Here is a 26,385-nt window from a genome sequence, read left to right on the forward strand (position 1 = left end):
AAACATGATTCTGGGCCTGCTGGAGCCATGAGTGAAAACTGCATCCATTCCAATTTCTTCAAATCATGGAATGCAAATATAAAGAGAGTCGGCCTAAGAAAGATTTCTGTCACTCATTCATTCTTCAAATATTTATTGAGCACCTACTATGTGTGGGAACTTGGCTCCTGTTCAGGAAATACAATTAAAAGTACAATCTCCCAACCCTCTTCAGAAAGGTAGTGGAGAAAGAAAACACTTTTTAATTGAATAAGCATTAAACTAGAATGTGATACCCATCACAGGCAATCCACTAAGAGACTGCAAAGACAGAAACCCCACTCTTTTGTGCAGCCAAGCAATCCATTACACACGTTTTCAAGATAAACAATAAGTAGTTCTCAAAGGAACTTGGCAGCACTTTTCATCACACACAGTTCATCTAACCTGATATTGGGGTGATCCTTTGTGTTAGCCAATTGGCTTTATCTAGAGGAAAAAGAAACTTGTATCTTTATGAGATAATTTTGTAAGTTGGAGCAAAGGGCCCACTGAAGTTAGGCTCCTACTCTCCCATTAAAACTGGGAGGCCGGGCGCGGTGGCTCAAGCCTGTAATCCCAGCACTTTGGGAGGCCGAAACGGGCGGATCACGAGGCCAGGAGATCGAGAGACGATCCCGGCTAACACGGTGAAACCCCGTCTCTACTAAAAAATACAAAAAAACTAGCCGGGCGAGGTGGCGGGCGCCTGTAGTCCCAGCTACTCGGGAGGCTGAGGCAGGAGAAAGGCGTAAACCCGGGAGGCGGAGCTTGCAGTGAGCTGAGATCCGGCCACTGCACTCCAGCCTGGGTGACAGAGCAAGACTCCGTCTCAAAAAAAAAAAAAAAAAAAAAACAAAAAAAAAAAAACTGGGAGATAGGGGCATTAGTTCCCTTGATACTTAAGGTCCTAGAGAAACATATATCTAGGTTAAAAAGCGGACAAAAAGGCCTAGTCTTCAAAAGGATTTATATATTTCAAAGAGTGGAAAAAGTACGTACACTAATTACCAGTTTTCTAAAAGTAAATGTTCAAAGAAAAAGGGAGGGAAATCTCTTATTTTCAACAGGAAGTAATAAACCTCTTAAATTTGTACTTGTCTTGACAGTCCCCAAACATTACAAACTCAACCTATCGATAAGACAAGGCTGAGTTAACTGCGGGCCACAGTAAGGGACAGCATGACCTGGCAAAGCTTTAGCAATGGTTGGGAGCAAAAGGCAGTCAGTTTATGGAGAACTGGAAGTCTGACTTAAGGCAGGTGTTTCAAAGCGGGCTTTAGTTAGTATTGAGCAAGAATTGGTGGAAACAGCAAGATTTCGAGGAGTCAGCGAATCTTAGGGCATTAATTGTGCTTTCCCCAGAAGAGTGGATGGGTCTCTGAGGAATTCTGTAGTGACAGGGAACTCCTGGAAAAATAAAGCCCTGCAATAAAGACCTCAGGGTGCAGTCCCGGCTCCTGGCGCGCCGGGTCCCCCAGCAGGGGCGGGGGACACCGCGGAAAAAGCACCCCAGAGGAGAGCGCCGCGCCCCGCCTGGCGCCTGTTCTCCAGCAACCGTAGAGGCATCTGCGCGCGGCTGCACCCCCAGTAGCCACGGCGAGTGCCAGCTCCAAGCCCGGCTTTACGCGAGGTCCCTCGCGTGGCCACGGTGCCCTGCGGGTGCGCTCGGCCTCGGGGACCTGAGCAGCTCTTAGTAGGAAGCGAACTGCAGGGCACACCCTGACCGCAGGCTGCTGGGACAAGGAAGCTCTGGCGCCTCGCGGCCAGAAGCCAGGAACGGACGCGAAAGTGACCACGCGCCTCGGACGCTCACGTGACCTTTCGCGACTGGCTCCGCCCCGCTGTGGCGTGCCGCAGGGCAGACGTCGGTGTCTCCTGCGCAGGCGCAGGCCTTGGCTCGCGGCGGGTGACGCAATGCGGCGGGTGACGCAATCCGGGCTCGCCAGTCAGTCGCGCGGCCCCGTGTACGTCAGATCAGGTAACTCTGCCTAAACAGCTCCGCTGCCCTACTTGCGCGCTCAGCCGCTTCCTCAGCCCCGCCAGGGGCGGGGCCGACCGCGGTAGGGGAGGGGCCTTCAGTGACCAATCGGCGGTGCCCGCGCAGGGTGCCACGCCCCGCCCAGCCGGGCCGGCCGTTCCTACCGGCCTGGTCCAGCGGACAGCGGCGGCAGCGGGGGCGCCGGCTGGAAGGTGAGTGCGTGGCCCGCAGGCCTGGCCCCGGCCCCTCGCCGCCCGCCGCCGCCTTCCTGTCGTCCGCGCTCCCCGGCTGCTCTGAGGAACTGCGGGGTCTCGGGGATGCGGGAGCGGGGGCAGGGGGCGGCCCGAGGGCCTGATCCACGCGGCCCCGGATGCCCGCGTTGGGAGGCGGCGCGTCAGGACGAGGAGGGGCTTCTCTGTGGCTGCAGTAGTTTGTACTCCGGGTGGTCTTTGGAGTGGCCAAGCGGCGTCCGGGCGCTGGGGAGGCCAAGTGGCGCGGGCAGGGTGGGAGGTGCCGTGAGGATGGCGAGGACAGCGGCGGCTTTAAGCCCTCCTGGAAGCCCGGCCCCTGTGGCCGTGGACGGGGCTGCCGGTAGCAGCGTCTCCTGGGAAGGGTTCTGGCCCCGTGAGCCTCGGGGATTCAGGGGCCGCCGACGTTGGTGCAGATGCCGGGCGCACTGGGAGGCGGCCAGAATGCCAATGAGCTTCGGCGGACACGCAGCTGTCACCGGCCGCAGACGGCCCTGTCGCCACCTCCAGTGTCTGCACTCCAGTAGCCAAGCAACATAGGAAATCGCGCTCAGACCCACTTTGTTGATTGAGAAATCAGGTCCCCTCGAGGGCCCTGTTGGCAGAGGTCTGGGGAAGTCAGGGCTGGCAGTGTGTATGGGCATCAGGCTGACAGCCCTCTGCAGCCTTGTTTCCCCAGGCTGGGGCTGGGACCACTGAAACCCCGCCCCACTCTTATAGATCCCTTGCTTAGGCTTTGTCAGTGTTCTCACAGTTTACTGTGGCGTCTCCTTCAGGCGACATTGATCAAACCTCATAGGTAGGCCGGGCGTGGTGGCTCACGCCTGTAATCCCAGCACTTTGGGAGGCCGAGGCGGGCGAATCACGAGGTCAGGAGATCATCGAGACCATCCTGGCTAACAAGGTGAAACCCCGTCTCTACTAAAAATACAAAAAAAATTAGCTGGGCGTGGTGGCGGGCGCCTGTAGTCCCAGCTACTCGGGAGGCTGAGGCAGGAGAATGGCGTGAACCCGGGAGGTGGAGCTTGCAGTGAGCCGAGATCGTGCCACTGCACTCCAGCCTGGGCGACAGAGCGAGACTCCGTCTCAAAAACAAAAACAAAAACAAAAAAAACAAAAAAAACCCCCCCAAAAACCTCATAGGTACTTGTTTACAGCGGAACTCCCAGAGAGCAGTCTTTTGCATGTTTGGGGGACTGGTGGTTGTAGGGAGCGGTAACTTTGATGAGACCAGAGAAGGGGAGAGGAGTGGGACTGGTTTTTCAGGGAAGATGATGACAAGTTTTTTTCTAGACATGGTGAATCTGAGGTGACATCTGTGATCTGGACGAAGGAGGCTAGAAGGAAGGCACCGTGCTTTGGATGGATGGTAACAGGAATTAAAGAGGAAGCTAGCTAGATTCAGGAACTGAAGGGCAGGAACGAACTTCGTGGAGAAAACATATTCAGGGAGTTGGGGGAAAGCAGCACAAATGATGATGCAGGTGAATGTATCTGGAGGCCTTGGGTGGGGTTGGTGAAATTTGCATACCCACTGCAGTGGAAAGATTTAGGGGCTAATGATAGCCCTTTGCCTCTTTGGCGAGGCTGAGGGGAAGAGGGTGTTGAGTAGTTTGAGTTGAATCCGGAGTCCTACCAGGGCCTGGCTCAGATGCCAACCAGCCATTGACTTTACCCTGTTAGGTCCTCATCTATGAAATGGGGATCACTGTAGCACCTTGGCCTGTGTGTGGGAAACCAATAACAATTAGCCAGCAAGTTTCAGGCTCATGGAACCCTGGTAACAGCCGGTCAGCCTTCTTCAGAGGAGGAAATGGGTTCAGAGAAGTTGCTTGCTCAAAGGAACACAGCTTGTAAAAGCTGTGGAACTTGCATTATTTCAGTAGAGTAACAATAATTCAAATTACGAGGAGTTTAGGATGTTGGGAACTACTTTTCCGAGTTTTCCTCATGGAAAGTAGTTATTTAGTTGGTTCTTTTCAAAGGCAGAAATGATTCCCTAAGGTTTTGGATTTGCTCCCAGATGGTGGTGGCTATGAGTTTTAATTATCTGGTGTCCTGATCAAAGAACTAGACGTTATTGTTGCCATGAATTCTTTTACAGTTTTGGGGTCTATATTTGTAAGCAAATTAGACAGTGACCTTGGTGAGCAAAATACTGTGTTAATGTATTTCACTAATCACAGCTTCCATCATTTGTTTATCACTGGAGCAAATCTTAGAATACGCTATTTTTTTCATGCCAATTTATTACCTTAGGAAAATGCATGAGGAACTTCACTTTAGAAAACTGTGCTAAGAAGTAAAATGTCATTCGAATCTTTACCTGAGTAATGCTAGATTGTTAATGAGTCTATATCTTCTCAAGTACTGAAGGAATCCTCATAAATTTTAGTCCTTTTGCTTCAGTGGTTGCTCATGCATAATTCTTGTTTCTTTTTCAAAGCTGTTTTTGGAAGGAAGAAAGATGGAAAGCGGTGCGGTTCTGCTGGAATCCAAATCCTCCCCATTTAACCTACTGCATGAGATGCATGAGCTTCGCCTCCTGGGTCACCTGTGTGATGTGACAGTCAGCGTGGAGTATCAGGGCGTCCGCAAAGACTTCATGGCCCATAAGGCAGTGCTGGCTGCCACCAGCAAGTTTTTTAAGGAAGTGTTCCTTAACGAGAAGAGTGGGGATGGTACTAGGACTAATGTCTACTTAAATGAAGTGCAGGTTGCTGACTTTGCTTCATTTCTTGAGTTTGTCTACACTGCAAAGGTACAGGTGGAAGAAGATCGGGTGCAGCGAATGCTGGAAATGGCTGAAAAGCTGAAATGTTTGGACTTATCAGAAACTTGTTTTCAGTTAAAAAAACAGATGTTAGAGTCGGTACTTTTGGAGTTGCAAAATTTCTCAGAGTCCCAGGAGGTGGAGGTGAGCAGTGGCTCCCAAGTTAGTGCTGCTCCTGCCCCCAGGGCAAGTGTGGCCATGGATGGCCCTCACCCCAATGGTCTCACGGATTCCTTGGGCTACCCAGGAGAGATAGCCAGCAATGGCATGTCTTCAGATTTGCCACCAAAGAAGTCCAGGGACAAACTAGACAAGAAGAAAGAGGTAGTTAAGCCTCCCTACCCTAAAATCAGGAGAGCTAGTGGAAGGTTGGCTGGGAGGAAGGTCTTTGTGGAGATCCCTAAAAAGAAATATACGAGAAGACTCCGAGAGCAGCAGAAAAGTGCTGAGGGTGACATGGGGGACTACAGGTGTCCCCAGGACCAAAGCCCGGACAGGGTGGGCACAGAGATGGAGCCAATTTCCAAAAATGAGGGTTGCCAGGTGGGTGCTGAGTTGGAGGAAGTGTCGAAGAAAGCAGGGCCGGAGGAGGAAGAGGAGGAGGAGGAGGAGGAGGACGAAGAAGGGGAGAAGAAGAAGAGCAACTTTAAGTGCAGCATTTGCGAGAAGGCGTTTCTGTATGAGAAGAGCTTCCTGAAGCACAGCAAGCACCGCCACGGCGTGGCCACCGAAGTGGTGTACCGCTGCGACACCTGCGGCCAGACCTTCGCCAACCGCTGCAACCTGAAGAGCCACCAGCGCCACGTGCACAGCAGCGAGCGCCACTTCCCATGCGAGCTGTGCGGCAAGAAGTTCAAGCGCAAGAAGGACGTGAAGCGGCACGTGCTGCAGGTGCACGAGGGTGGAGGCGAGCGGCACCGCTGCGGCCAGTGCGGAAAGGGCCTGAGCTCCAAGACTGCGCTGCGGCTGCACGAGCGCACACACACCGGAGACAGGCCCTACGGCTGCACTGAGTGCGGCGCCAGGTTCTCGCAGCCGTCTGCGCTCAAGACGCACATGAGGTACGCGTGGAGCCGTCCAGATGGGTCCCTGCACACTGGAAGGGCGTGTCAAGCACTGAGGTCGTCCTGGGATTTGGACCCAGTGATGTCTCACTGCTTAATTTCTCCGCTCCAAACCTGGGGGCTTATTTCGAGACAGCGTTGAGTTCTCTGTCAAGGTAGAGGGGCTGCGAATGATGGCTCTGCTCCCTTGTTCTGAGACCCCCGGGGCGCCCCTGCTGGCATGGACATCCCCCTGGTGGGACTGCGACAGTGGCCACGGGCTTTCCCCGCTGTGCTGGAGGAAGAGTTGGGCCTCGTTGCCTTTATTTCTCCTTTCCTGACTCTTCATTTAGATCTTGAGTTCTGTGAACCCCCCAGGTCCCACAGTCTCAGTAGAGACCTCAGTGAGATGCCATTTAGGGCTTTAGGATTCGTCTCTGGTCTTTCGGTTCTCAGGCTTGGAAGGAGTGCCATCTGGGCAGTCTACACTCCAGAATCTGGACAGACAATGCTTTCTGTTTCTTAATATGTTTCTGAACTATAGGTGTGTGGTGATGTTTTTAAGTAAGTTTCCTTATAGTTCTTAGTATGTTTATTCTTGAAATCCCAACAAGCCATTGTTTTCTGTTCTATTCTAGTTCTGCCCTCAAACCTAGGTCAGTCTTGGGTTAGTAGCATGGTGTTCATCTTTTACTTTATCTAATAAGTTAAAAATACTTGGTTTAGGAAGTGCTCAGTAAATTATGGTTGATTGCTGCTTCATACTAGTTGTGACATTAAAATGCCTATGCATTTTAAAAATGCCACCTTCAGCATTTTGAGAACAGTTCTCCTTTCTCTACCGGTTATGTCATATTAGGAAATGAGAGTAACATTTTTGATCATGTGACACTTAATCAGCAGTAGTTCCTAAGGTGTTTGTGGCTGATTATTCTGTATGAGATAGCTTTACAAATATTAGATGGTGGTCTTTAGTGTTTTAAAAAATCTGCAAAGGCCTGGTCTCTACCTGCACATGCCTTATAGCACCAGCAGCAGGGCTTATGAGCAGGTGTAGATGAACATTCCGGTCAGTGACTTAGGGAAAATGTGTGGATCCATTGACCTTGTGCAGAAACTCAGTTTATTTTGGGATGGAGATTATGGGCTCTTGACCTGTCACTACAGTCATTCTCATTAGGTCTCTTGGAATAAATGATTTTTGCAAGATAGAGTGGAAATTGTACTGCAAAGTAAGCTTTGAAATACATCCTAAGTTATCATCTGAATGTTGTACTTTCAGAATTCATACAGGGGAAAAACCTTTTGTCTGTGATGAATGTGGTGCAAGATTCACTCAGAACCACATGCTGATTTATCATAAAAGGTGTCACACAGGTAAATACCCATGCTGTTGTGATTGAATGTCTTTCCTAGATGTAGAAGGAAATGCAATTGATTAACTTTGAAGTTGACATCTGTCAAGGTGGTGCAGGTTCAAGCCATGATATAGCTTTTCCTAGTAAGTGAGCAAAATGAATAAACATACACCCACTGCCTTCGTTGCTAGTGTGCATGTGGCCTTGGCTTTCATACCACCAGGCCATAGGATCTGGCATGCAAGTCTTAGGTATCAAGAGATATAAAATAGTTCTTACTGTTGTTAACTGAAAATTTTTTTTCTAAGACTCTGTCCTAAAGAAATTGTCCAACATATGGGAAGAGCTATATGCTGTTATCCCCACTTCTTGCTATTTTTATTAACTAAGAATGGGAAACAGCACAAGGAAGTGCTCCAGTAAACTCTGGTAAATCTATACCCTGGCTTATGACCCGGCTATTCAGAGTAAGGGCTCTGAACGACATGAAAAAGTCTGTGCTTGGATGTTCAACTTTAAAATGCACAATTAAGCGTACAGTTAACCTCAACTGTATTGAAAACCTGCACATAAAAGACCAGAAGAAAATAAGCTGTTATGATATATTAAGGTAGTAGGATTATCTCATTTCTGTTTTCCAAAGTCTTTATGATTTATTATGTGACAGAGAAAATTTAAGTTGGCTTTATTCTGCTTCAGCACAGTAACCCTGAGGTTCAGAATCTTGTGGAAGATACAGAAGCATACAGCACTGAAGTGTTCCAGTTCTTCTAAGTTTCTTCTTTGCTTGCATTTTTTACTCTTACTTGTAAACACTGGCTTATAAGTCTGAAGTTCAAATGCAGGTGAGACAGAGATGACATGTCTCTGACTCATTAGACACATCTGTGTGATTAGACACCAGTTCTGCTCATTCTGAAGTCATAATTCATGTCATTAAATGCAAATCTCATTTAATGTCATGAAATTAGCATTTAATGACATGAGTTACGACTACAGAATGAGTAGAATTGGTGTCTAAAGAAAGCTTGGGATTGGGGACAAGGTCAGGTTATAATGAAGGATTAAGTTAGAATTGGTCCTTTGGTAAGAATATTAACATGGTAAGATTTTATTAAAGTCACTTTTTATTTTGATGTCTGTGAAATCAGGGGCACAGCTAATAATTTGGTAAGTCTGATTTGTGGGATTAAACTACAAAAAGTGAGATGGTATTTAAAACTTTTGTCCTACAATTCAATCAAGTTGATTGGAGTTGCTACTCTAGAATAGTGATATATATCCATTGTCAACTTCCCCTTTATTCTGATAAAGATCCATAGAAGTGTTCCTTTGAAAATAATCCAGCAGTTCCTCCAAACAGAAGTTGTGAAATTATTTTCTTGTTTGGAATAATTTCTAAAATGTGAGCCAGCTGAACAAACAATACCTCTTTGATTCTAGTCAAATGGAATTTTTCTTGCAATTTCCAAGGATATTTTACACCAACTTTCAGTAAGTACCAAGCATCTTACATGTATATTTTATGATAGTTTTTACTAGAAAATGTAACATGCTGCCTACAGGCACTTTTGAGGAGTTCACGTGGGTTTTAACAGTGTAGGCCTACTGTTCCATGGGTTTTTCATGCCTGTATTGTTTATGACTTTATTTCATTTTTTCATGTAGGTGAAAGACCTTTTATGTGTGAAACATGTGGCAAGAGTTTTGCTTCTAAGGAGTACTTAAAACACCACAATAGAATCCATACTGGATCCAAACCCTTTAAATGTGAAGTATGTTTCAGGACTTTTGCCCAGCGGAATTCACTCTACCAGCATATTAAAGTCCACACAGGTATGGTTGGAATGTCCCAGGGAAGGGAGTTTAGTTTGGCCAAAAAAAAAAAAAAAAATTCCAAAACTTGTAGATTTACCAGTAAATTACTTGGAACTAAGCTTTTGAAGAAAACTGGCCAAACTTTGTATGTGATAATAGCATTTTTTTAGAGATTGTTTCTAACTCAGAGAAACTGAAAAGTGGGAGCACTTACAATGGGAGAAGACTAAGTCCCTTTTGCTACATGGAGTTTTTACTGAAAAGGACAGCTTAGTCATGGTGTGAATGTAGGAAGTGGATGTGGATGTGTGGACATAGGGATGATCTGTACATGTTAGTATATGCACACGCACACATGCATATTCAGTTGTTAGGGGACTTGTAATTTTAACTCCATTACTGTGGAAAACAGGTGTCATTCCTGTAGTTATAATACCTGCTGCAGGCACATGTCTTGGCCCCTTTTTGGTGTAGGCCATAAATTCTTGGTATTACAGAGATAGATTTGTAGCCCTTAAGGTGTTCCCAACATAACCTTCCTTATGCTGGATGCTGAGGCTTCCCAGTGGTTTGCAGCAGCATCATTCATTCAAGTGTGTATTCAGAATTAAGCACAGTAGGCCAAAGAGACCCACCAGCAGTCTCCTTTCTCCCTGCCTCAGGGGAGCGTCCCTACTGCTGTGACCAGTGCGGCAAGCAGTTCACCCAGCTCAACGCCCTCCAGCGTCACCGCCGCATCCACACAGGGGAGAGGCCGTTCATGTGCAATGCGTGCGGACGGACATTTACCGACAAGTCCACTCTTCGGCGGCACACCTCAGTAAGCAATGGGTTGGCTTTTTTGAGAAACAAGCTGCTGCCCTTAGATACACGGAACCCTAAAGAGAAATACCTACCACCATTCTCCAAGGTGGTTACGAGACAACAGGTACTTTCTCCTTGGGTTGTCTCTGCAGTGGAACACTCACGGAGTGAATGAAGCCCCAAGGCCCAGGGAAAGCACAATCCACGATGACTACTCTGTAACAGTGAGGGTGGCGGCAGGCGGGTACTTATTAGTGAAAGTTGAAAATTGAAGTTGTAGAGGGACTGTTGTTTTAAAAGATGCACTTGTTCAGAGACACATTCAGTGACTTTTGTTTTGTGTTTAACTTATAGATACACGATAAGAATACTCCATGGAAGTCTTTCCTTGTCATTGTAGATGGCTCACCCAAGAACGATGACGGACACAAGACTGAACAGCCTGACGAAGAGTATGTGTCGTCCAAACTTTCGGATAAATTGCTGTCTTTTGCAGAAAATGGCCATTTCCACAACCTGGCTGCAGTCCAAGGCACTGTACCTACCATGCAGGAGAACAGTTCTGCAGACACAGCCTGCAAGTCAGATGACTCCGTGGTGTCCCAGGACACCCTGCTGGCCACCACCATCAGCGAGCTTAGTGAGTTGACCCCACAGACAGACTCGATGCCCACACAGCTTCACTCTTTGAGCAACATGGAATAAGAGCTTCAAGCAGTTCTCATCCTGTTAGTGTGTGTGTGTGGTAGCTGAACTCAAGATGATGTGGGGCTAAGATAAACAATTGTTCACCTGCAAAGATGTGGGCAAGAACGGCCTCTGCAGATTTTCCTGAACTTCTGCTAACTTGCACGGCTTTATCACAGCATTTTAAAAGCTTTCCCTCAAAAATCCTGATCTGCATGATCTCAGATACTTTATTGACAAACAAGGCAGTGAACATAACCTCACTTAATTCTGGTGTAGGGTGTATGTTAATCGTTCTAATTCTTGATTATCTTGTTTAGACAACTGCTGGTCTTAATTGCAGAGTACAGAGCACTGAACCAGCTCCTGATGTTGTCATTAGCAGTCTTCCTGGCTTCTCACCCTGCCTTATATTTCCATGTGGGTTTACTTCTCTCATAACTACTTTTAAGGTGTTTTTCTTCCAAGCTGAAATAAAACTGGGGCCACATATTTTCAGCCATTTCTTCCCTGTTGAATTGAAGCAAATCTGATTTTCTGTGGGGACCCTCAAATGCAACTGAAGAAATGGATGGTTGCATTCATTCCTCCCCACCCCCCATTTGTAGGCAGTAAACAAGGTATGACAGATTGAACACCTGCAAAACTGCTAGCGTAATCTCAGCACATATGCAGCTAGGAAGTTTGTCATAAAATCAAATGAGTTTGTCTAAAATCTCATTAGAAATGAGATGAGGCTGTTCAGTTTCAGTCTTAAAAAAATCAGATTAGGTAAAAGCTGTCCTACCAAAGAGTCTAGCAAAACAATATAGTATTTTTTTGCAGAGGTGTGAAAAATTAAGATGCTTTAGAGTACTTGAAAGTTGTGTAGTCATTTTATTTGCAAAATGAGGTGACTGTGGCAAATTGTAGAACAGAGTATTAATATTTTTGCCAGGTTTTTCTGACTTGATTTCTGTAATTTCCAGAAACCCAGACTTCTCATTTCCACACCTAGAGATGGAAACAGGCAAGTAACTGACATGTCTGTTTCCTTGGGAGCATATGAGAACATAGCAGAAGGGACCAAAAGTCTCAGCACACTTACCTCCGATTATGCCTTAAAGAGTTGATTGTGAAGAACCAGTAACTTTGTCTCAAATGCTCCTTTGGCTGTTTCATGCAGGACTTAATTATTGCTTTAAAAAATTCACAATGAAAAGACAAATTCTGCTGTATTTGCTAAACGTTGACATTTGGTTCTAGGGCCTTGAGTATGTGCCATGTGCTTGTGAAATGCTTTGATTCACATGTAACATTTAAACATACTAATTTAAAAAGGGAACCTTGGAGAATTCTTTTGTTCACTAGTTCCTTTTTTCTCTACATTTTTAATTTATTAAACTTGCTGTGAAAACACTTTGATTTTCTAAGAGGAAGGTACTTTGTCCGTAAGTTCCAGGATGAAGATGTAGCTGCACTATGTCAGAAATTAATGAGGGAAGACTTTCTTCCTAAGTGCTTATGTTTTAACTTATGTTAGTGAAACCACTACAAGGTGTTTCAGGTGCTGATAACATGTTTCACACCTGCCCTTGGAGGTCACAATACTAATTTACTTCAAATTTAGTTTTGACAATGTCACTGTATCCTACTTATGTTTACAGAACAAATAAATAATGACTGTCACACATCCAGAGGAGACCGAACCTACCCAGCTGATGTACTGTTTTATGGAATAAAGTCACTTGATCAGAAGGAATTGAAACAATAGATTATTTTGTTACCTACTGGAGGGATTTTTGTCTTGAATTTGTTTCTTTAGAAATTCTACAAAAAAAAATGGTGTTAATAAATGTCTGCTTTGTAAAAGTAGTTTTGCAATTTTTTAAAGATCTATTTCTGTTATAATTTAGGTTCTGCAGAAATAGGATTCTTAATTGAAACATATCATTTGCTTAATTACATGAATAATGAAATGTAAAATCAGGGTCCATAAGCCTTTATTTCATACAGTCCTAGGATTAAGCTGTTTAACTGCTTGGATCCCAGCTGGTCTCTGGCAGTGGGATTCTGGAGAGGAGAAATCCTGACCTCTGCTCATGTGCAGGCCGCAACCAGGCTGGGGTATGTGTAAGTGTGGTTAAGTTCTCTGCCACTTTTTTCAATGTAAAAAGTAGGCATCAAAGATATGACTTCTATATACATTTCTCTGTCTCTGAGAACAGAGAAACCTAACCCTGTAGGAAACTGGTTACAGAGGACCTCCTAGAGCATCTGCCCCATTCCTCCAAGTCCAAGCACAGCCATGCTGAGTGGAAGCGAGGCCACCCTCTGAGTGGATTGGTCCCAAGTGTGTAATGAGGAAAGTGCCCAGGTACTGGCACACTGCCTCTCCCAGAGCCTCAAGAAGGGCCATTCATTTAGGAGCTTACTTCAACCATTTTCCAACCATTTTCCAACCATTTTCTGTGAAATACTGTAGCCCAAACTCCAAAGGGATGTGCAGCCTTTGGTTTTACCAAATTCTTTGTTGTCATTTGGAAAAAATTGGCCGTGTGGTGGAGATATTTAAGGTGATTTTTATCACAGATAAGTGATTTTGCTGTAGGTGATTATCCAAACAAGTAAATTTGAGTGTATAATTTAATTTTTAACCTGTTAAATAAACCTTGTCACTCCAAGGAGTTCATTTTTGGGAAACAAGATGGGTACTTGTTAATTTAACCAAGCGTCATGATATTCATGTACTCGGGAGTAACAATACTTCATCTGATGTCACTGAGAGCCACACAGATCAGAGGACCATCTAGCACAGCAGTCCCCAGCCTTTCTGGCACCAGGGACCAGTTTTGTGGAAGACAATTTTTCCACAGGTGGGGGGACAGAATGGTTTCAGGATGATTCAAGCACATTACATTTATTGTGCACTTTATTATTATTGCATTGTAATATACAATGAAATAATTATACAATGCACCATAACGTACAATCAGTGGGAGCCCTGAGCCTGTTTTCCTGCAACTTGACAGTCCCATCTGGGGGTGATGGGAGACACTGACAGATCATTAGGCATTAGATTCTCACAAAAAGCGTACAACCTAGATCCTGTGCATGCGCAGTTCAATAGGGTTCGCATTCCTATGAGACTCTAATGCCGCTGCTGATCTGACAGGATGCAGAGCTCAGGTGGTAATGTGAGCCACAGGGAATGGCTGCAAATACAGATGAAGCTTCACTGGCCGCAGCTCACCTCTTGCCGTGGGGCCCAGTTTCTAACGGGTTGGGGACCCCGATCTATCACATCATCCTAAATGAGACTTGGAAAATCATCTGCATACCTTTGGCAATCTGTATGTGGAGTCTTAACCAAGGCTGACAAAACTAAGCTTTTAAACTACCATGGTGGCATCTTCATTAGGAAACTGATTCTGAGAAAAGCCACTTGATTTAGGCTTTGAATGATCAACAACTCAGAACACCTAGACGGGGACAGCTTGTTCTCCCATTTAAAACATTTGCTTTGACTTACTTGAAGTGTTGTGAATATACTTTAGGACCTGAAGTCAAGGCTCTATGATAGGATGGTAGGATAAGCCAGCCTGCACTACCCACCATGGGTCCTCTTCCTCACCAGAACTTCAGGCCCCAGTGGTCAGTGGGACTGACCCTTCCCCAGGGGCATCCCCTCTCCCCTGCAGATACTTGCAAAATTAAGATAAATGCCCACACTGACCAGATAGTTGAGTGGTACTTTCTTGGGGTAGGAGAGTGTCAGGCTTAGGGGTGCCTCACCTCCCCACCAGTCTTCCAGCAACTATGCCTTCCTCAACTTTGCAAGTAACTGTAGACCCTAAAGGATTCAAGAAAGGGATGAGAATGTGGGGTCTGCTGGGTTATCATGTACTTCAGTGGACTGCATCAACAGAAGTAACCAGGGTTTCCTTCTAAACCCTCAGTCTGCAAAACCACTACGGTGCCCTGGAATTCCCACCAAATGACCGGAGCCTAGAGAGTATTAACGTCTGTTGCCTTAATCTTAACGGGAACAACTTGAAACAATGGAAGCTACTTTTGACCTATGCCAATTTAGCAAGAAGACTCGTCAAAATATTACTGATAATTTCCACTTAACTGTACAGATTAAAATAAAACAAACACACTTTTTCTGCTAAGGTAGATTTATTGTTACACATGGTTAGTTTTCATAATGTAATCCCCTATCCCAGAGCAACTCAGGACTCCATGGAGCAGGAAGCCTGCTCTTGGTCACAGCTCATACCACAGCAGGCAGGTCACGGGGGCATGCTGTGCTGCCAAGTCCTCCAGAGGAAGTCACAAAGGTTTGCATTTGGACATTTAAATGCACAAAATCAGGAGAAACAATAAATGCACAAGGGCTGGTGCATATACTTTGGTTACAGTGACACCACCACACACGGTCACAACTGTGCAAAAATACTGCTTTGAAATCATTAAATAAAAAAAGGAACTCACACAAGCTATAAAAATGTTGCCACAAAAAGCAAAAGTTTCCTATAAGAAATATTAATTGACTTTGACTATGAACTAACTCCAGATTTGCTAAAGTACAAGAATTTACCATAAACAATTATATTTTGTTCATAAGTAACATTCTATACATCTTGACCTAGCTCACAGGCATCTTGAAACAAGTCACTGTCCTACATCCATGAGACATTTAAAGGAAGTAAGTTTGCACACCACTGACTGGGCTTTTTCTCTCATTCTTTTTTTTATCTTCTGGCAGGTATCTTCTAGCCATTACAGTTACTTTGATTCTTTTTATGTGAAATATTAAAAACAAAAATTAATTATTAACCCCAGAACTGATCCCAGTGTTTACTGCAATACAAACAAGTGACCCTCTAATTGACACAACAAAATGTTACAAACACTATTGTTAAAAAAACATACCCCTTCCGACAGGGGTCTGTTGGAGTATCATGATGAAAGCTAACCATAATTGCCCTAAAATAAATCATTTGGTTTTTACTTTAAGTGGTCAGACCAGAAGATTCTTTAAACAAGTAGAAACAAACTACTTAAAACCAGAGGACTCAAGCTGCAGAACCATTCCTCACACCCCATTTTCACAAAAGTGCATTTGGCTAGTTGTAGGATATATTATTAGCTAGGGAAACAAAACCCCACTTTTCCTTCTGATCATTTTTTCATAAGAGATTCTAAGAGGGAGTGAAAAAGTACCAACTGGGACTCCATTCCAGGTCTTACCTCTGGAGACAGCCAGCTGTCATTTAAGAATCTCAGAACTTGGAAGGAAGGAGGAAATCCACATTAAATTCTAGGGCCCACAGACAGAGCATCTTCATCATCACCCCCAGTGGATGCTCTGACATCACAGAGCTTCCTGCACTACCAGCCCACCTCATGCATGTCACCACCATAACTACAGCCTGCAAGCCCTCGTGGCCATCTGATGTGGATCCTCTACAATCTGTCCTCGGCTGGCCCTTCCCACTTCCTTTCCTGCTGCTTTCTTTCTTCCTAGACTGACCTACTCATCATTTCTTAAACAACCTGCACTTGACCCTTGGCCTGGAAATACTCACTGTACTTCAGCCCAATAAAATCCTACCAATTCCAGTTGAGAGCCATCAAAAATGAAAACATCATTCCAATACTACTTACTACTACCTGACATAACATAGAAAGTTTCGTTATCTGTCATCAGTGAAGCTCCATGATGTCAGAGTGTCTGCTGGGTTAAGTATGGCAACAAACACATTTCAAATATAAATCATTTAACTATAAAATATGCAGAGGACATTCAGGAGACAAGAGTATGTCTAAATATCAGCATATAAAATAATAGAATCAAGTTCATGAATCAAGATAGCATACATATATAAACCAATTAAACATGACAGAGTTCAAACACATAAGCCAAAATATTCCACCAGCTAAGAGAACAATCAAGTCCCCTGAGAAACAAGTTGGGGTTCTTGCCCACTTGGGCATACAGTACATACCTGTACCACATTTACCCCACCTAACCCATCATGTGCAATAAACAGGAAAATTACATACATTCATTCTCAAGCTTGACTTAGATAATCTATCCAGCCCTGACCAAGATTTCTATAGCCATAGCACAGAACACACCACCTCAATGTGGGAAAGTGTATAAACATGAAAATAACGAGCAGGCTGTGCCAATTAAAATACTTTAATGCAAATATAAAGGGATTTCCACTCCAACTAGAAGTGAAAACTATCTCCAGAAAAAGAGAAAAATTCCATTTCTAATAGATCTTGTGGTGTGTGTGTGTGTGTGTGTGTGTGTGTGTGTGTGTCTAAGTACAAATCAAATTCACTTTGACACTCATCCATACATGAAGCAAGTACTTCCAGAAAGCTCCTTTCCTCACAATGTGATGCCTACAGACCCTGGCTATTCTAAATTTTTGCCATGCACATGTTAGCACACGGAACAACACAAAAAGCAAAGAAACTAGTCACTAGCACCATCAAAATAATCACAGGATAACAAAAATAGAAGTGATTTCTAATAAAGTTATAAACTCATTCCTAGTAACTGTCCTAAACTAAACACACATTTAAAGAACATATCCAGATGCCAAAGCACAGAGAAAATGCAAAGCATCTATGAGAACAACTGGGCTGAGTACTCAAGTCTAACAAAAAGGACATAAAAACACATGGCAACATTAAACATAGGCTCCACAAATACCAATGAAATATGAGGAATGAGATTCTGAAGTACTTCTCAGAAAACGCTGGGGGTTTCTGATAAGCATGAAACAACCCATCATTACCACAAGATGAACAGGAGCCTCCCCTTCATCCATTTCACAGCAACACAGACTCGGGGAGCTTAAACAATACCCAGGCTGTCTGGCTCATATGCAACAAAATTAAGCCATTAAATGGGCATCCCATAAAGATCACTTGACCCTAAGACAAAACTAAACAGGAGTTAGCTGCATGCCACAAAGACAAAAACATTTCATTTTAGGTCTCCATCTCCTTCTCCATCCCCTTGGATGGACTTTTTGATGCGAAGTAACATGGTGGTCAGCCACTGATCCAAACGAGATATTGAGTCAAATTCCTTCACCTAGTATAAAGAAAGAGGAGCAGGAATTACCCCATGTAAATACGTTAAAAACACAAAATAATAGTACCCCAAGCTGTTTATACATTTACAGCTATAATCTACTAACTTTCTTTGTTATTTGAAATTAATAATTCCGGTTTATAACTTTCTTCACTAAAAAATTGTTTATTGTTTCATTATCCTGTTACTATTTTGATGATACTAGTGACTAGTTCCTGGGCTTGACATTTCTCTGTTTTCAAACATGTGTAAAAAGAAAATTCATTAACAGTCATAATTATTGTGGCAAAAGAAACTGGACATTGCATAAAAATGTGAAAGTAATATGGAAAATTACTCACTGAACATGGGAAAACATTAATTGCAGAGTTAGAATATGTATGGAAGCGGAATTCCTTTAACACATTTCAATGCATTATCAAAGAAAAAAATTACAATAGGATGAAAATGATGTGGCAGGCAAAAGTTCAACAGGAAAACATTCCTTTCCACTATCACTCCTGAGTTGTGATGAACATGTTACAGGAGGCTACTGAGAAATTTGCTTGAGGTTGGGTGTGATCCTTCAACTTTGGGAGGCCAAGGCATGTGGATAGCTTACGCCCAGGAGTTAAGAGACCAGCCTAGGCAACATGGTGAAAACTTGTCTCAAACACACACACACACACACACACACACACACACACACACACACAAATTAGGTGGGTGTGGTGGTGTGTACCTATAGTCCCAGCTACTCAGGAGTCTGAGGTGGGAGGATCACCTGAACTCAGGAGGTTGAGGCTGCAGTGAGCCATGATCACATCACTGCACTCCAGCCTGAGTGACAGAGTGAGGCTCTGTTTCAAATATATTAAAAAAAATTTTTTTTGCTTAATTCTAAACATGACATGGCAAAAGATGGAAAAACAAAAATTATAAAGGAAAAAACCCTCATTTTAAAAATATATATTTTTTAATTTTTTACTTATTTATTTATTTTTGAGATGGAGTTTCACTCTTGTTGCCCAGGTTGGAATGCAACGGCGTGATCTTGACTCACCGCAACCTCTGCCCACTAGGTTCTGAGGCTCCTGCCTCAGCCTCCTAAGTAGCTGGGATTACAGGCACACTCCACCATGCCTAGCTAATTTTTGTATTTTTAATAGAGATGGAGTTTCACCATGTTGGCCAGGCTGGTCTCAAACTCCTGAGCTCAGGTGATCCACCTGCCTCGGCCTCCCAAAGTGCTAGGATTATAGACGTGAGCCACCATGCCTGGCCACCTTCCATTTTTTTCATGCCACGAATACAGCAAATTCTCACTACTTAGTTTTAATATTTTAAATTATATTTAATGTAAATTTTTTTTTTTTTTTTTTTTTTTTTTTTTTTTGAGACAGAGTCTCACTCTGTCACCAGGCTGGAGTGCAGTGGCGCAATCTCAGCTCACTGCAACCTCCGCCTCCCAGGTTCAAGTGATTCTTCTGCCTCAGCCTCCTGAGTAGCTGGGACTACAGGCATGTGCCAGCACGCCCGGCTAATTTTTGTATTTTTGGCAGAGATGGGGTTTCACCATGCTGGCCAGGATGGTCTCGATTTCCTGACTCATGATCTGCCTGCCTTGGCATCCCAAAGTGCTAGGATTACAGGTCTGAGATGCTGTGCCTGGCCTTAACTAATTTTACTTTACACTTATTTATGGGTCAGATTATTTTCAAAAGAAAAAATTAAAAGAGCAAATTATAAGAATATAAATGGAATATTTGCTCCTGAACTAGTCTTACAGCTAAATTACTTTTGAATATAAGTCAAATCTCAGCATGGCTAATAGAACTGTTTAATTTGTGTGATATATAAAAGATGACCTTTGGAAAATACAACTCAAGGTATGCTGGAGTCATGTTCAAATAAATGTTTAGATTTTACATAATGAAAAGGAAAAGAAGTTTAACTTAAATCTTCAAATAATGTAACATGTCCCAAAAGCATAACTTACTGCTTCAGTGTAAGCTTCACTGTTTTGTTCTTCATGAGCTTCTAGGAGTTTCTGGTAGCACAAAAATATTTTAAAAAATAGTTCCGTAAGATGAAGTCCCATTTCTAAATATATACTTTAAGTATAATACCAATGTTGCCAAATATTGCACACAATTGTGGAAATACTCAAATACAAGTCAAGATTCAAGTTAGGGATCTAGTTTTTGTACTAACATTTCTGAGGTGCCTATTTCAGAATACAACTACATGTTTCTGACCTTAATTGCATTTGAACACCTATAATGCTAAAGCAGGAAAGTACCAGGGCCCCTCAGTTAGCAGACTTTATAGATTAAAACTTCACTTCATACCCAACCCCACTTAGGTGTTGTCACCTGACAGAACAAAAGCATTTTTCTTCAAAGTTCTAGTATTACTTACTTTCAATAATTTACATTCTCTTGAATCAGTAAACGCTGGAAACATTTCCTCATATTTCTCAAGAGCAAGCTGAGAGAGAAAAACCACTCATCAATTTCAGACTTACTAAACAAAGCTTTCGACATTTTACCAGCTTCAAATAAGATCTACCTATATCCTATTAAGTGTTGAAGAAGTATGCAGTTAAACTCAACAGCAGAATCAACATAGACAATCTGTCTATTCTGAATTTTCCATTTCAATTAAGAATAATTTCTAAACCATTTTTTTCTGAGTCATGCTGCTGCCGAGAAGACAGTGTAAATGAAAATGAATTCGTAAACACTCACAGACCAGGTATCTGTGCCATCCATTAAATGGAGAAGCTCTTAATACAGTACAGATTCCAAATAAATTACATTTAGCTTCCTGCTCAAAGCTGACAGAAAGAACATTCTCTTAGTGGCTTTAATTCTGCTCTTCCCACTCCAGACACCGGCCACGCCAAGGCTGCCTGCCTTTTTGCCTCTTGGCTCCCAGTGCTCACTGTGCTTTCCAATTGCTTCCCAGTCCTCACTCCAACACCGTTTCTGAGCTTGCCTGTTTTTTTGGTTGTTTTTTAAATGGATATTATCCTACTCTTATCGTCTCCTCCTCCCCCTTAGTTCCTTATTTCTTTTTTTTTTTTTTTAGACAGAGTCTTACTCTGTCACCTAGGCTAGAGTGCAGAGGCGCGATCTCAGCTCACTGCAACCTCTGCCTCCCAGGTTCAAGTGATTCTCCTGCCTCAGCCTCTCAAGTAGCTCTTAGAGACACCTGCCACCACACCTGGCTAATTATTTTTGTATTTTTAGTAGAAACAGGGTTTCACCATGTTGGCCAGACTGGTCTCGAACTCCTGACCTCAGGTGATCCACCCCACTTGGCCTCCCAAAATGCAGGGTTTACAGACGTGAGTCACCACGCCCGGCCCTGTAATTTCTTTAAAGCAAAACTACTAAAAAACAAAAACAAAAACAAAACTGTGGCTACCAGTGAATATAGACATATATTTAAGCCTATAGCACTAAGTATTCCCAGGCAGTGCCCCCCATTCAAGTACCAGGCTCTACACTGCTTAGCTTCCGAGATCAGACGAGATTGGGTGTGTTCAGGGTGGTATGGCTATAAACTATCAGGGAACTTTTGAGAACAGCTTTGACAGCTGTTAAAAGATTACAACTGGGACACATACCACAGAAAAATACCTATTATTTTTAATGTACCCAGTTTATTCTTGGTACTAACATCGCAATGAAACGACTCCAAGAACAAGAGAGAATGTGTACGTGTTCTTAAGGATGAAATCAGTCAATCAGTGCTGAAGGACTCCTTACCTTGGCATTCAACTCGTCTACTATGAAGTGGCAGAGGGCAGCTTTGAAGAAGTAATCCTTTGCACTGTACTTCAACAAAGGATTATCCATGGTGTTTGCCCCAACCTAGGCACAGAACGCAGACCTAAATTTAAAAGGTTTACCCTTTTATATCAGGCAAAGTCATCCTCATCTGTTGTCCTTTAGAAAATAATTATTGATCTTATGTTAGTTTAGCTATGAAATACATTATTTTAACCCAATACCATATAGTAGAAATTTTACTAGACAAGACCGTTAATCACATGAAGTCTTAACCAGTTAAAAATAGCTTAGAAGAATTCTGCTTCCAGTAAGATGGAGTAAACATCCTTTCCCCTAATCCTCCCACAAAGCACTACTAAAAGCCCAGGTCATTTTCTAAAAAACAAATGTTTCCCAAGGGAAAACGTGGTGGTGGGTTCCCTGGGTTTTCTTTTCCTTTCCTATATCCATGGCATGAAACTGAGGAACCAGCAACCCAGAAATGCCTGTATGCGCAGATCAAAAGAGAAGAGACAAAAGCCTGCCTTCTCTGGCCAAAGGACTAGAAAAGGGGCAGCCCAGTAAGAGAGAAAACACTTAGACAATAACTGCTCTATTCCAGCCAAATACCACAGAAAAACTGACGCCCTAACCCCATTTACATCATCAAAGGCTGAAGAAGGAGTCCTAAAGTCCATTCTTGAAAGACTGTAAGAAGGACCCCAATACCTCTGCTTAGGAGCTTCAGAGAAGGCCAAATAGGGAGCTGAGGCTTCATCCCCACCCAACCCGCTGCCACTAAGGCAGTGCAGACCACACTGGGAGCCTGCATCCTGCCACTACCCAGCAAGAAAGAGGTTCCCCTTCTTTCTCCAGCTGATGTGCTATCAAAAGAGGTCTAGTGGAGGGTGAAGACTCTCACCACACCAAGAACAAACCAGCACTGTGCTGGCAGAAACAGATAAGGAGAGGGGATGCCACTTCTGCCCAGGGCTGACTAGGCCCCTCAGGTGTCAACAGAGACCTGGTGGGGAGCTGACACTTCTACCTCCACCTGGCAGTAATGAGGTAACATCCCCAACTTCCCCAGCCAGAGAAATGTCAAAGAAGGCCAACTGAAAGAGAAGGTTTAAACAAGACCCAGTCTCATAACCTAATGTGCAAATTTCCTGTTTTCAATCAGAAATGACTCGTAATACCAAAAACACAGGAAGATCTCAAGCTAAATGAAAAAAGACCATTAACGGATGATGGTTCCAGATGACGGAAATGTTCAAAATATCCAACAAAGATTTTAAAGGAGCCCTCATAAAAATGCTTCAACAAGCAATTACAACAACAGCTGAAGCTAATGGAAAGCATCCACAAAGAAAAAGGAAGCCACAGGAAAAAAGATATAAAGTAAAAACAAATAAAAATTTCAAAACTGGAAAAAAAACCCACATAAAAAGTGGGTGGGCTCAACAGCAGGACGAAAGAGACAGAGGAAAGAAGCAGTGAATGGAAGACAACAACAGGAACAACAGAGAGAAGACAAACTGACAAAAAAGAACGGAACATCAAGGACCCATGGGATAACAAAACAGTCTCACTTTTGTGGCATCTGTGTTCTAGAAGGGGAGGAGAAAGAGAAAAGGGCTGGTTGGGCACGGTGGCTCATACCTGTAATCCCAGCACTTTGGGAAGCCGAGGCAGGTAAACCACTTGAGGTCAGGAGTTTAAGAGCAGCCTGGTCAACATGGCGAAACCTTGTCTCTACTAAAAATACAAAAATTAGCCAGGTGTGGTGGCGAGCACCTGTTTGGGAGGCTGAGACAAGAGAAATGATTGAACATGGGAGGCGAAGGTTGCAGTGAGCCAAGACTGTGCCACTACACTGGCACGTCTGGGAGACAGAGCAAGACTCGGTCTTAAAAAAAAAAAAAAAAAAAAAAAAAGGGAGGCTGAAAAAGTACTTGAAGAAATAATTGCTAAACGATTCTCAAATTTAACAAGGAACATAAAGCTACAGATTCTGTAAGTTTAGTGAAACTCAAATAGCTTAAAACTACATACATCTGTCCAAGCCGCATTATAAACTTCTGAAAACTAAAAGAAAAAAAATTATGAAAGTGCCCAGAGAACACCACCTTTTTTTTTTTTTTTTTTTTTTTTTTTTGAGGCGGAGTCTCGCTCTGTCGTCTGGGCTGGAGTGCAGTGGCCGGATCTCAGCTCACTGCAAGCTCCGCCTCCCAGGTTCACGCCATTCTCCTGCCTCAGCCTCCCCAGTAGCTGGGACTACAGGCGCCCGCCACCTCACCCGGCTAGTTTTTTTTTTTTTTGTATTTTTTAGTAGAGACGGGGCTTTCACGTGTTAGCCAGGATGGTCTCGATCTCCTGACCTCGTGATCCACCCGTCTCGGCCTCCCAAAGTGCTGGGATTACAGGCTTGAGCCACCGCGCCCGACCACAACACCTTTTTTATAGGGGAAAACACGTTGAATGACAGCAGACTTCTCATCAAAAACAATGGAAGCCGACTGGGCGCGGTGGCTCATGCCTGTAATCCCAGCACTTTGGGAGGCTGAGGTAGGTGGATCACTTGATGTCAGAAGTTTGTAAAACCTTGGAAGCCATAAAGTGTACATTTTTCAAACTAAAGGAAAAGAACAACTTAGAATTGTACTCCCAGGGAAACTATGTTTTAGAAATGAAGGTGAAATTAAAATGTTTCCAGATAGAGGAACACTAAGAAAATCTGTTGTCAGCAGACCTACCCTAAAAAAATGACAAATAGACTAAATAGAAAGGAAACAATAATCTTGGAACATCCTGAAGGAAGAAAGAACATGGTAAGCAAAAATATGGGTAAATATAACAGGCTTTCTTTCTTGAGTTTTCTAAATTATGTTTGGTGGCTGAAACAAAAATTCTAACATTGACTCATGTGGTTCTAAATGTATGCAGAGGAAACATTAAGACAACTGTATATTGAATAGGGGGAATAAAAGAACAGAAAGGGAGGAAAGATTTCTGTATTTCACCAGAACTGATAAAATGATGACACCAACCTAGAGCATTTAACCACAAAAGCTACACAAAGATATATACCATTGATTCTCCAACAATACGGGTTTAAACTGTGTGAATCCACTTATACACGGATTTTTTCAACCAAATGTGGATTGAAAATACAGTAGTCTTAGGAATTCAACACCCACGTAAATGGAAGGCCGACGTTTTTATATGTGAGTTCCACAGGGCCAACTGTGGAACTTGACTATGCACAGATTTTGATATATGAGAGAGGTCTTGGAACTAATCCCCTGCAGACACTGAGGAATAACTGTACTTAGAAACACTAGAAAATCAAGTAGGCTGGGCATCGCGGCTCATGGCTATAATCCTAGCACTTTAGGAGGCCAAGGTGGGCAGATGACTTGAGCTCAGGAGTTCAAGACCAGCCTGAGCAACATGGCAAAACCCCATCGCTATAAAAAATAGCCAGGTGTGGTGGTGCATGCCTGTAGTCCCAGCTGTTCTGGAGGCTAAGGCAGGAGGACTGCTTGAGGTTGGGAGGTGGAGGCTGCAGTGAGTCAAGGTTGCACCATTTCCCTCCAGCCTAGGTGACAGAGTGAAACCCAGTCTCGAAAGAAAGAAAAGAAAGAAAAAGAAAAAAGAAAAGAATAAAACAATGCAACCCATAAAAATGCTGGAAAAAGAGAAACAAAAAGCAAAGAATAGAAAGCAAAAACTTAAATGGCAGAAAGCAGAATTAAGCCCTAACATATAAATAACTGCATTAAATGTGAATGATCTAAATACACCACTTGAGAAACAAAGATTGGCACAGTGGATTAAAAAACAGGATCCAGATTGGCTGTGGTGGATCATGCCTGTAATCCCAGCACTTTGGGAGGCCAAGGCAGGTGGATCACCGAGGTCAGGAGTATGAAACCAGCCTGGCCAACATGATGAAATCCCATCTCTACCAAAAACACAAACATTAGCCGGGCATGCTGGCATGCACCTATAATCTCAGCTACTCGGGAGGCTGAGGCAGGAGAATTACTTGAACTCAGTAGGCAGAGGTTGCAGTGAGTCGAAATCACGCCACTGCACTCCAGCGTAGGAGACAGAGCAAGACTCTGTCTCAAAAAAAAACCAGGATCCAACTACAAGAAACTCACTTCAGTTAAGTGATATAGACAGGCCGAAAGAAAAAGAATGGACCAACATATCATATAAACATTAATCAAAAGAAAACAGGCAGGGCTATAAAGTAGATAAAGTAGACTTGAGCCAAGAAAATTACCAGAGACAGAGGACATTATGTAATGATAAAAGGGTCACTCCAGCAAGAATAGCAATCCAGAGGTGCAAAGTATGTGAAGCAAAGACTGACACAATGAAAGACGAGTCAGACAACTCCACAACTACAGTTGGAGATTTTAACACCCAACTCTCAACAATGGACAGAATTAGAAAGAAAATCAAAGGCCAAGCACGGTGGCTCACACCTATAATCCTGGCACTTTGGGAGGACAAGGCAGGCAGATCATTTGAGGCCAGGAATTTGAGACCAGCCTAGCCAACATGGCAAAACCCTGTCTCTACTAAAAAATAGAAAAATTAGCTGGATGTGAAGGCACACACCTGTAATCCTAGCTACCTGGGAGGCTGAGGCACGAAAATCGTTTGAACCTGGGAGGTGGAGAGTTGCAGTGAGCTGAGATCAAGTCACTGCACTCCAGCCTGAGTGACAGAGCAAGACTCTGTCTCAAAAAAAAGAGAGAGAGAGAGAGAGGACAGAAAG

General features: G+C 43.6%; 2 protein-coding genes across 6 annotated transcripts in view; one reads left to right on the forward strand and one right to left on the reverse strand.

The window, feature by feature from the left end:
- GZF1 (GDNF inducible zinc finger protein 1) overlaps nt 1-13,412 on the forward strand; it is a 157,413-nt gene extending 144,001 nt beyond the window's left edge. The window contains exons 2-7 of one of the 3 annotated variants that reach the window (XM_050745466.1): nt 2,162-2,211; nt 4,694-6,081; nt 7,346-7,440; nt 9,090-9,257; nt 9,902-10,059; nt 10,398-13,412. In XM_050745466.1, coding sequence (XP_050601423.1) covers nt 4,715-6,081; nt 7,346-7,440; nt 9,090-9,257; nt 9,902-10,059; nt 10,398-10,748 — 2,139 coding nt within the window. In that variant the 5' untranslated portion in view covers nt 2,162-2,211; nt 4,694-4,714 and the 3' untranslated portion in view covers nt 10,749-13,412. Of the gene's footprint in view, nt 1-1,926; nt 2,000-2,155; nt 2,212-4,693; nt 6,082-7,345; nt 7,441-9,089; nt 9,258-9,901; nt 10,060-10,397 lie in introns of those variants that run through there. The other 2 variants (XM_050745470.1, XM_050745467.1) reach the window with 2 other exon arrangements.
- A 1,460-nt stretch (nt 13,413-14,872) lies between these two features.
- Nucleotides 14,873-26,385, reverse strand: part of NAPB (NSF attachment protein beta) — a 50,759-nt gene continuing 39,246 nt past the window's right edge. For 2 of the 3 annotated variants that reach the window (XM_050745498.1, XM_050745501.1), the window contains 4 exons: nt 21,588-21,692; nt 20,233-20,301; nt 19,811-19,861; nt 14,873-17,832 (listed from right to left, as the gene is read on the reverse strand). In XM_050745498.1, coding sequence (XP_050601455.1) covers nt 17,722-17,832; nt 19,811-19,861; nt 20,233-20,301; nt 21,588-21,692 — 336 coding nt within the window. In that variant the 3' untranslated portion in view covers nt 14,873-17,721. The remainder of the gene's footprint in view (nt 17,833-19,810; nt 19,862-20,232; nt 20,302-21,587; nt 21,693-26,385) is intronic. The other variant, XM_050745499.1, reaches the window with a different exon arrangement.

Source organism: Macaca thibetana, chromosome 10 (genome assembly GCF_024542745.1).
Source record: "Macaca thibetana thibetana isolate TM-01 chromosome 10, ASM2454274v1, whole genome shotgun sequence".
Lineage (NCBI taxonomy): Eukaryota > Metazoa > Chordata > Mammalia > Primates > Cercopithecidae > Macaca > Macaca thibetana.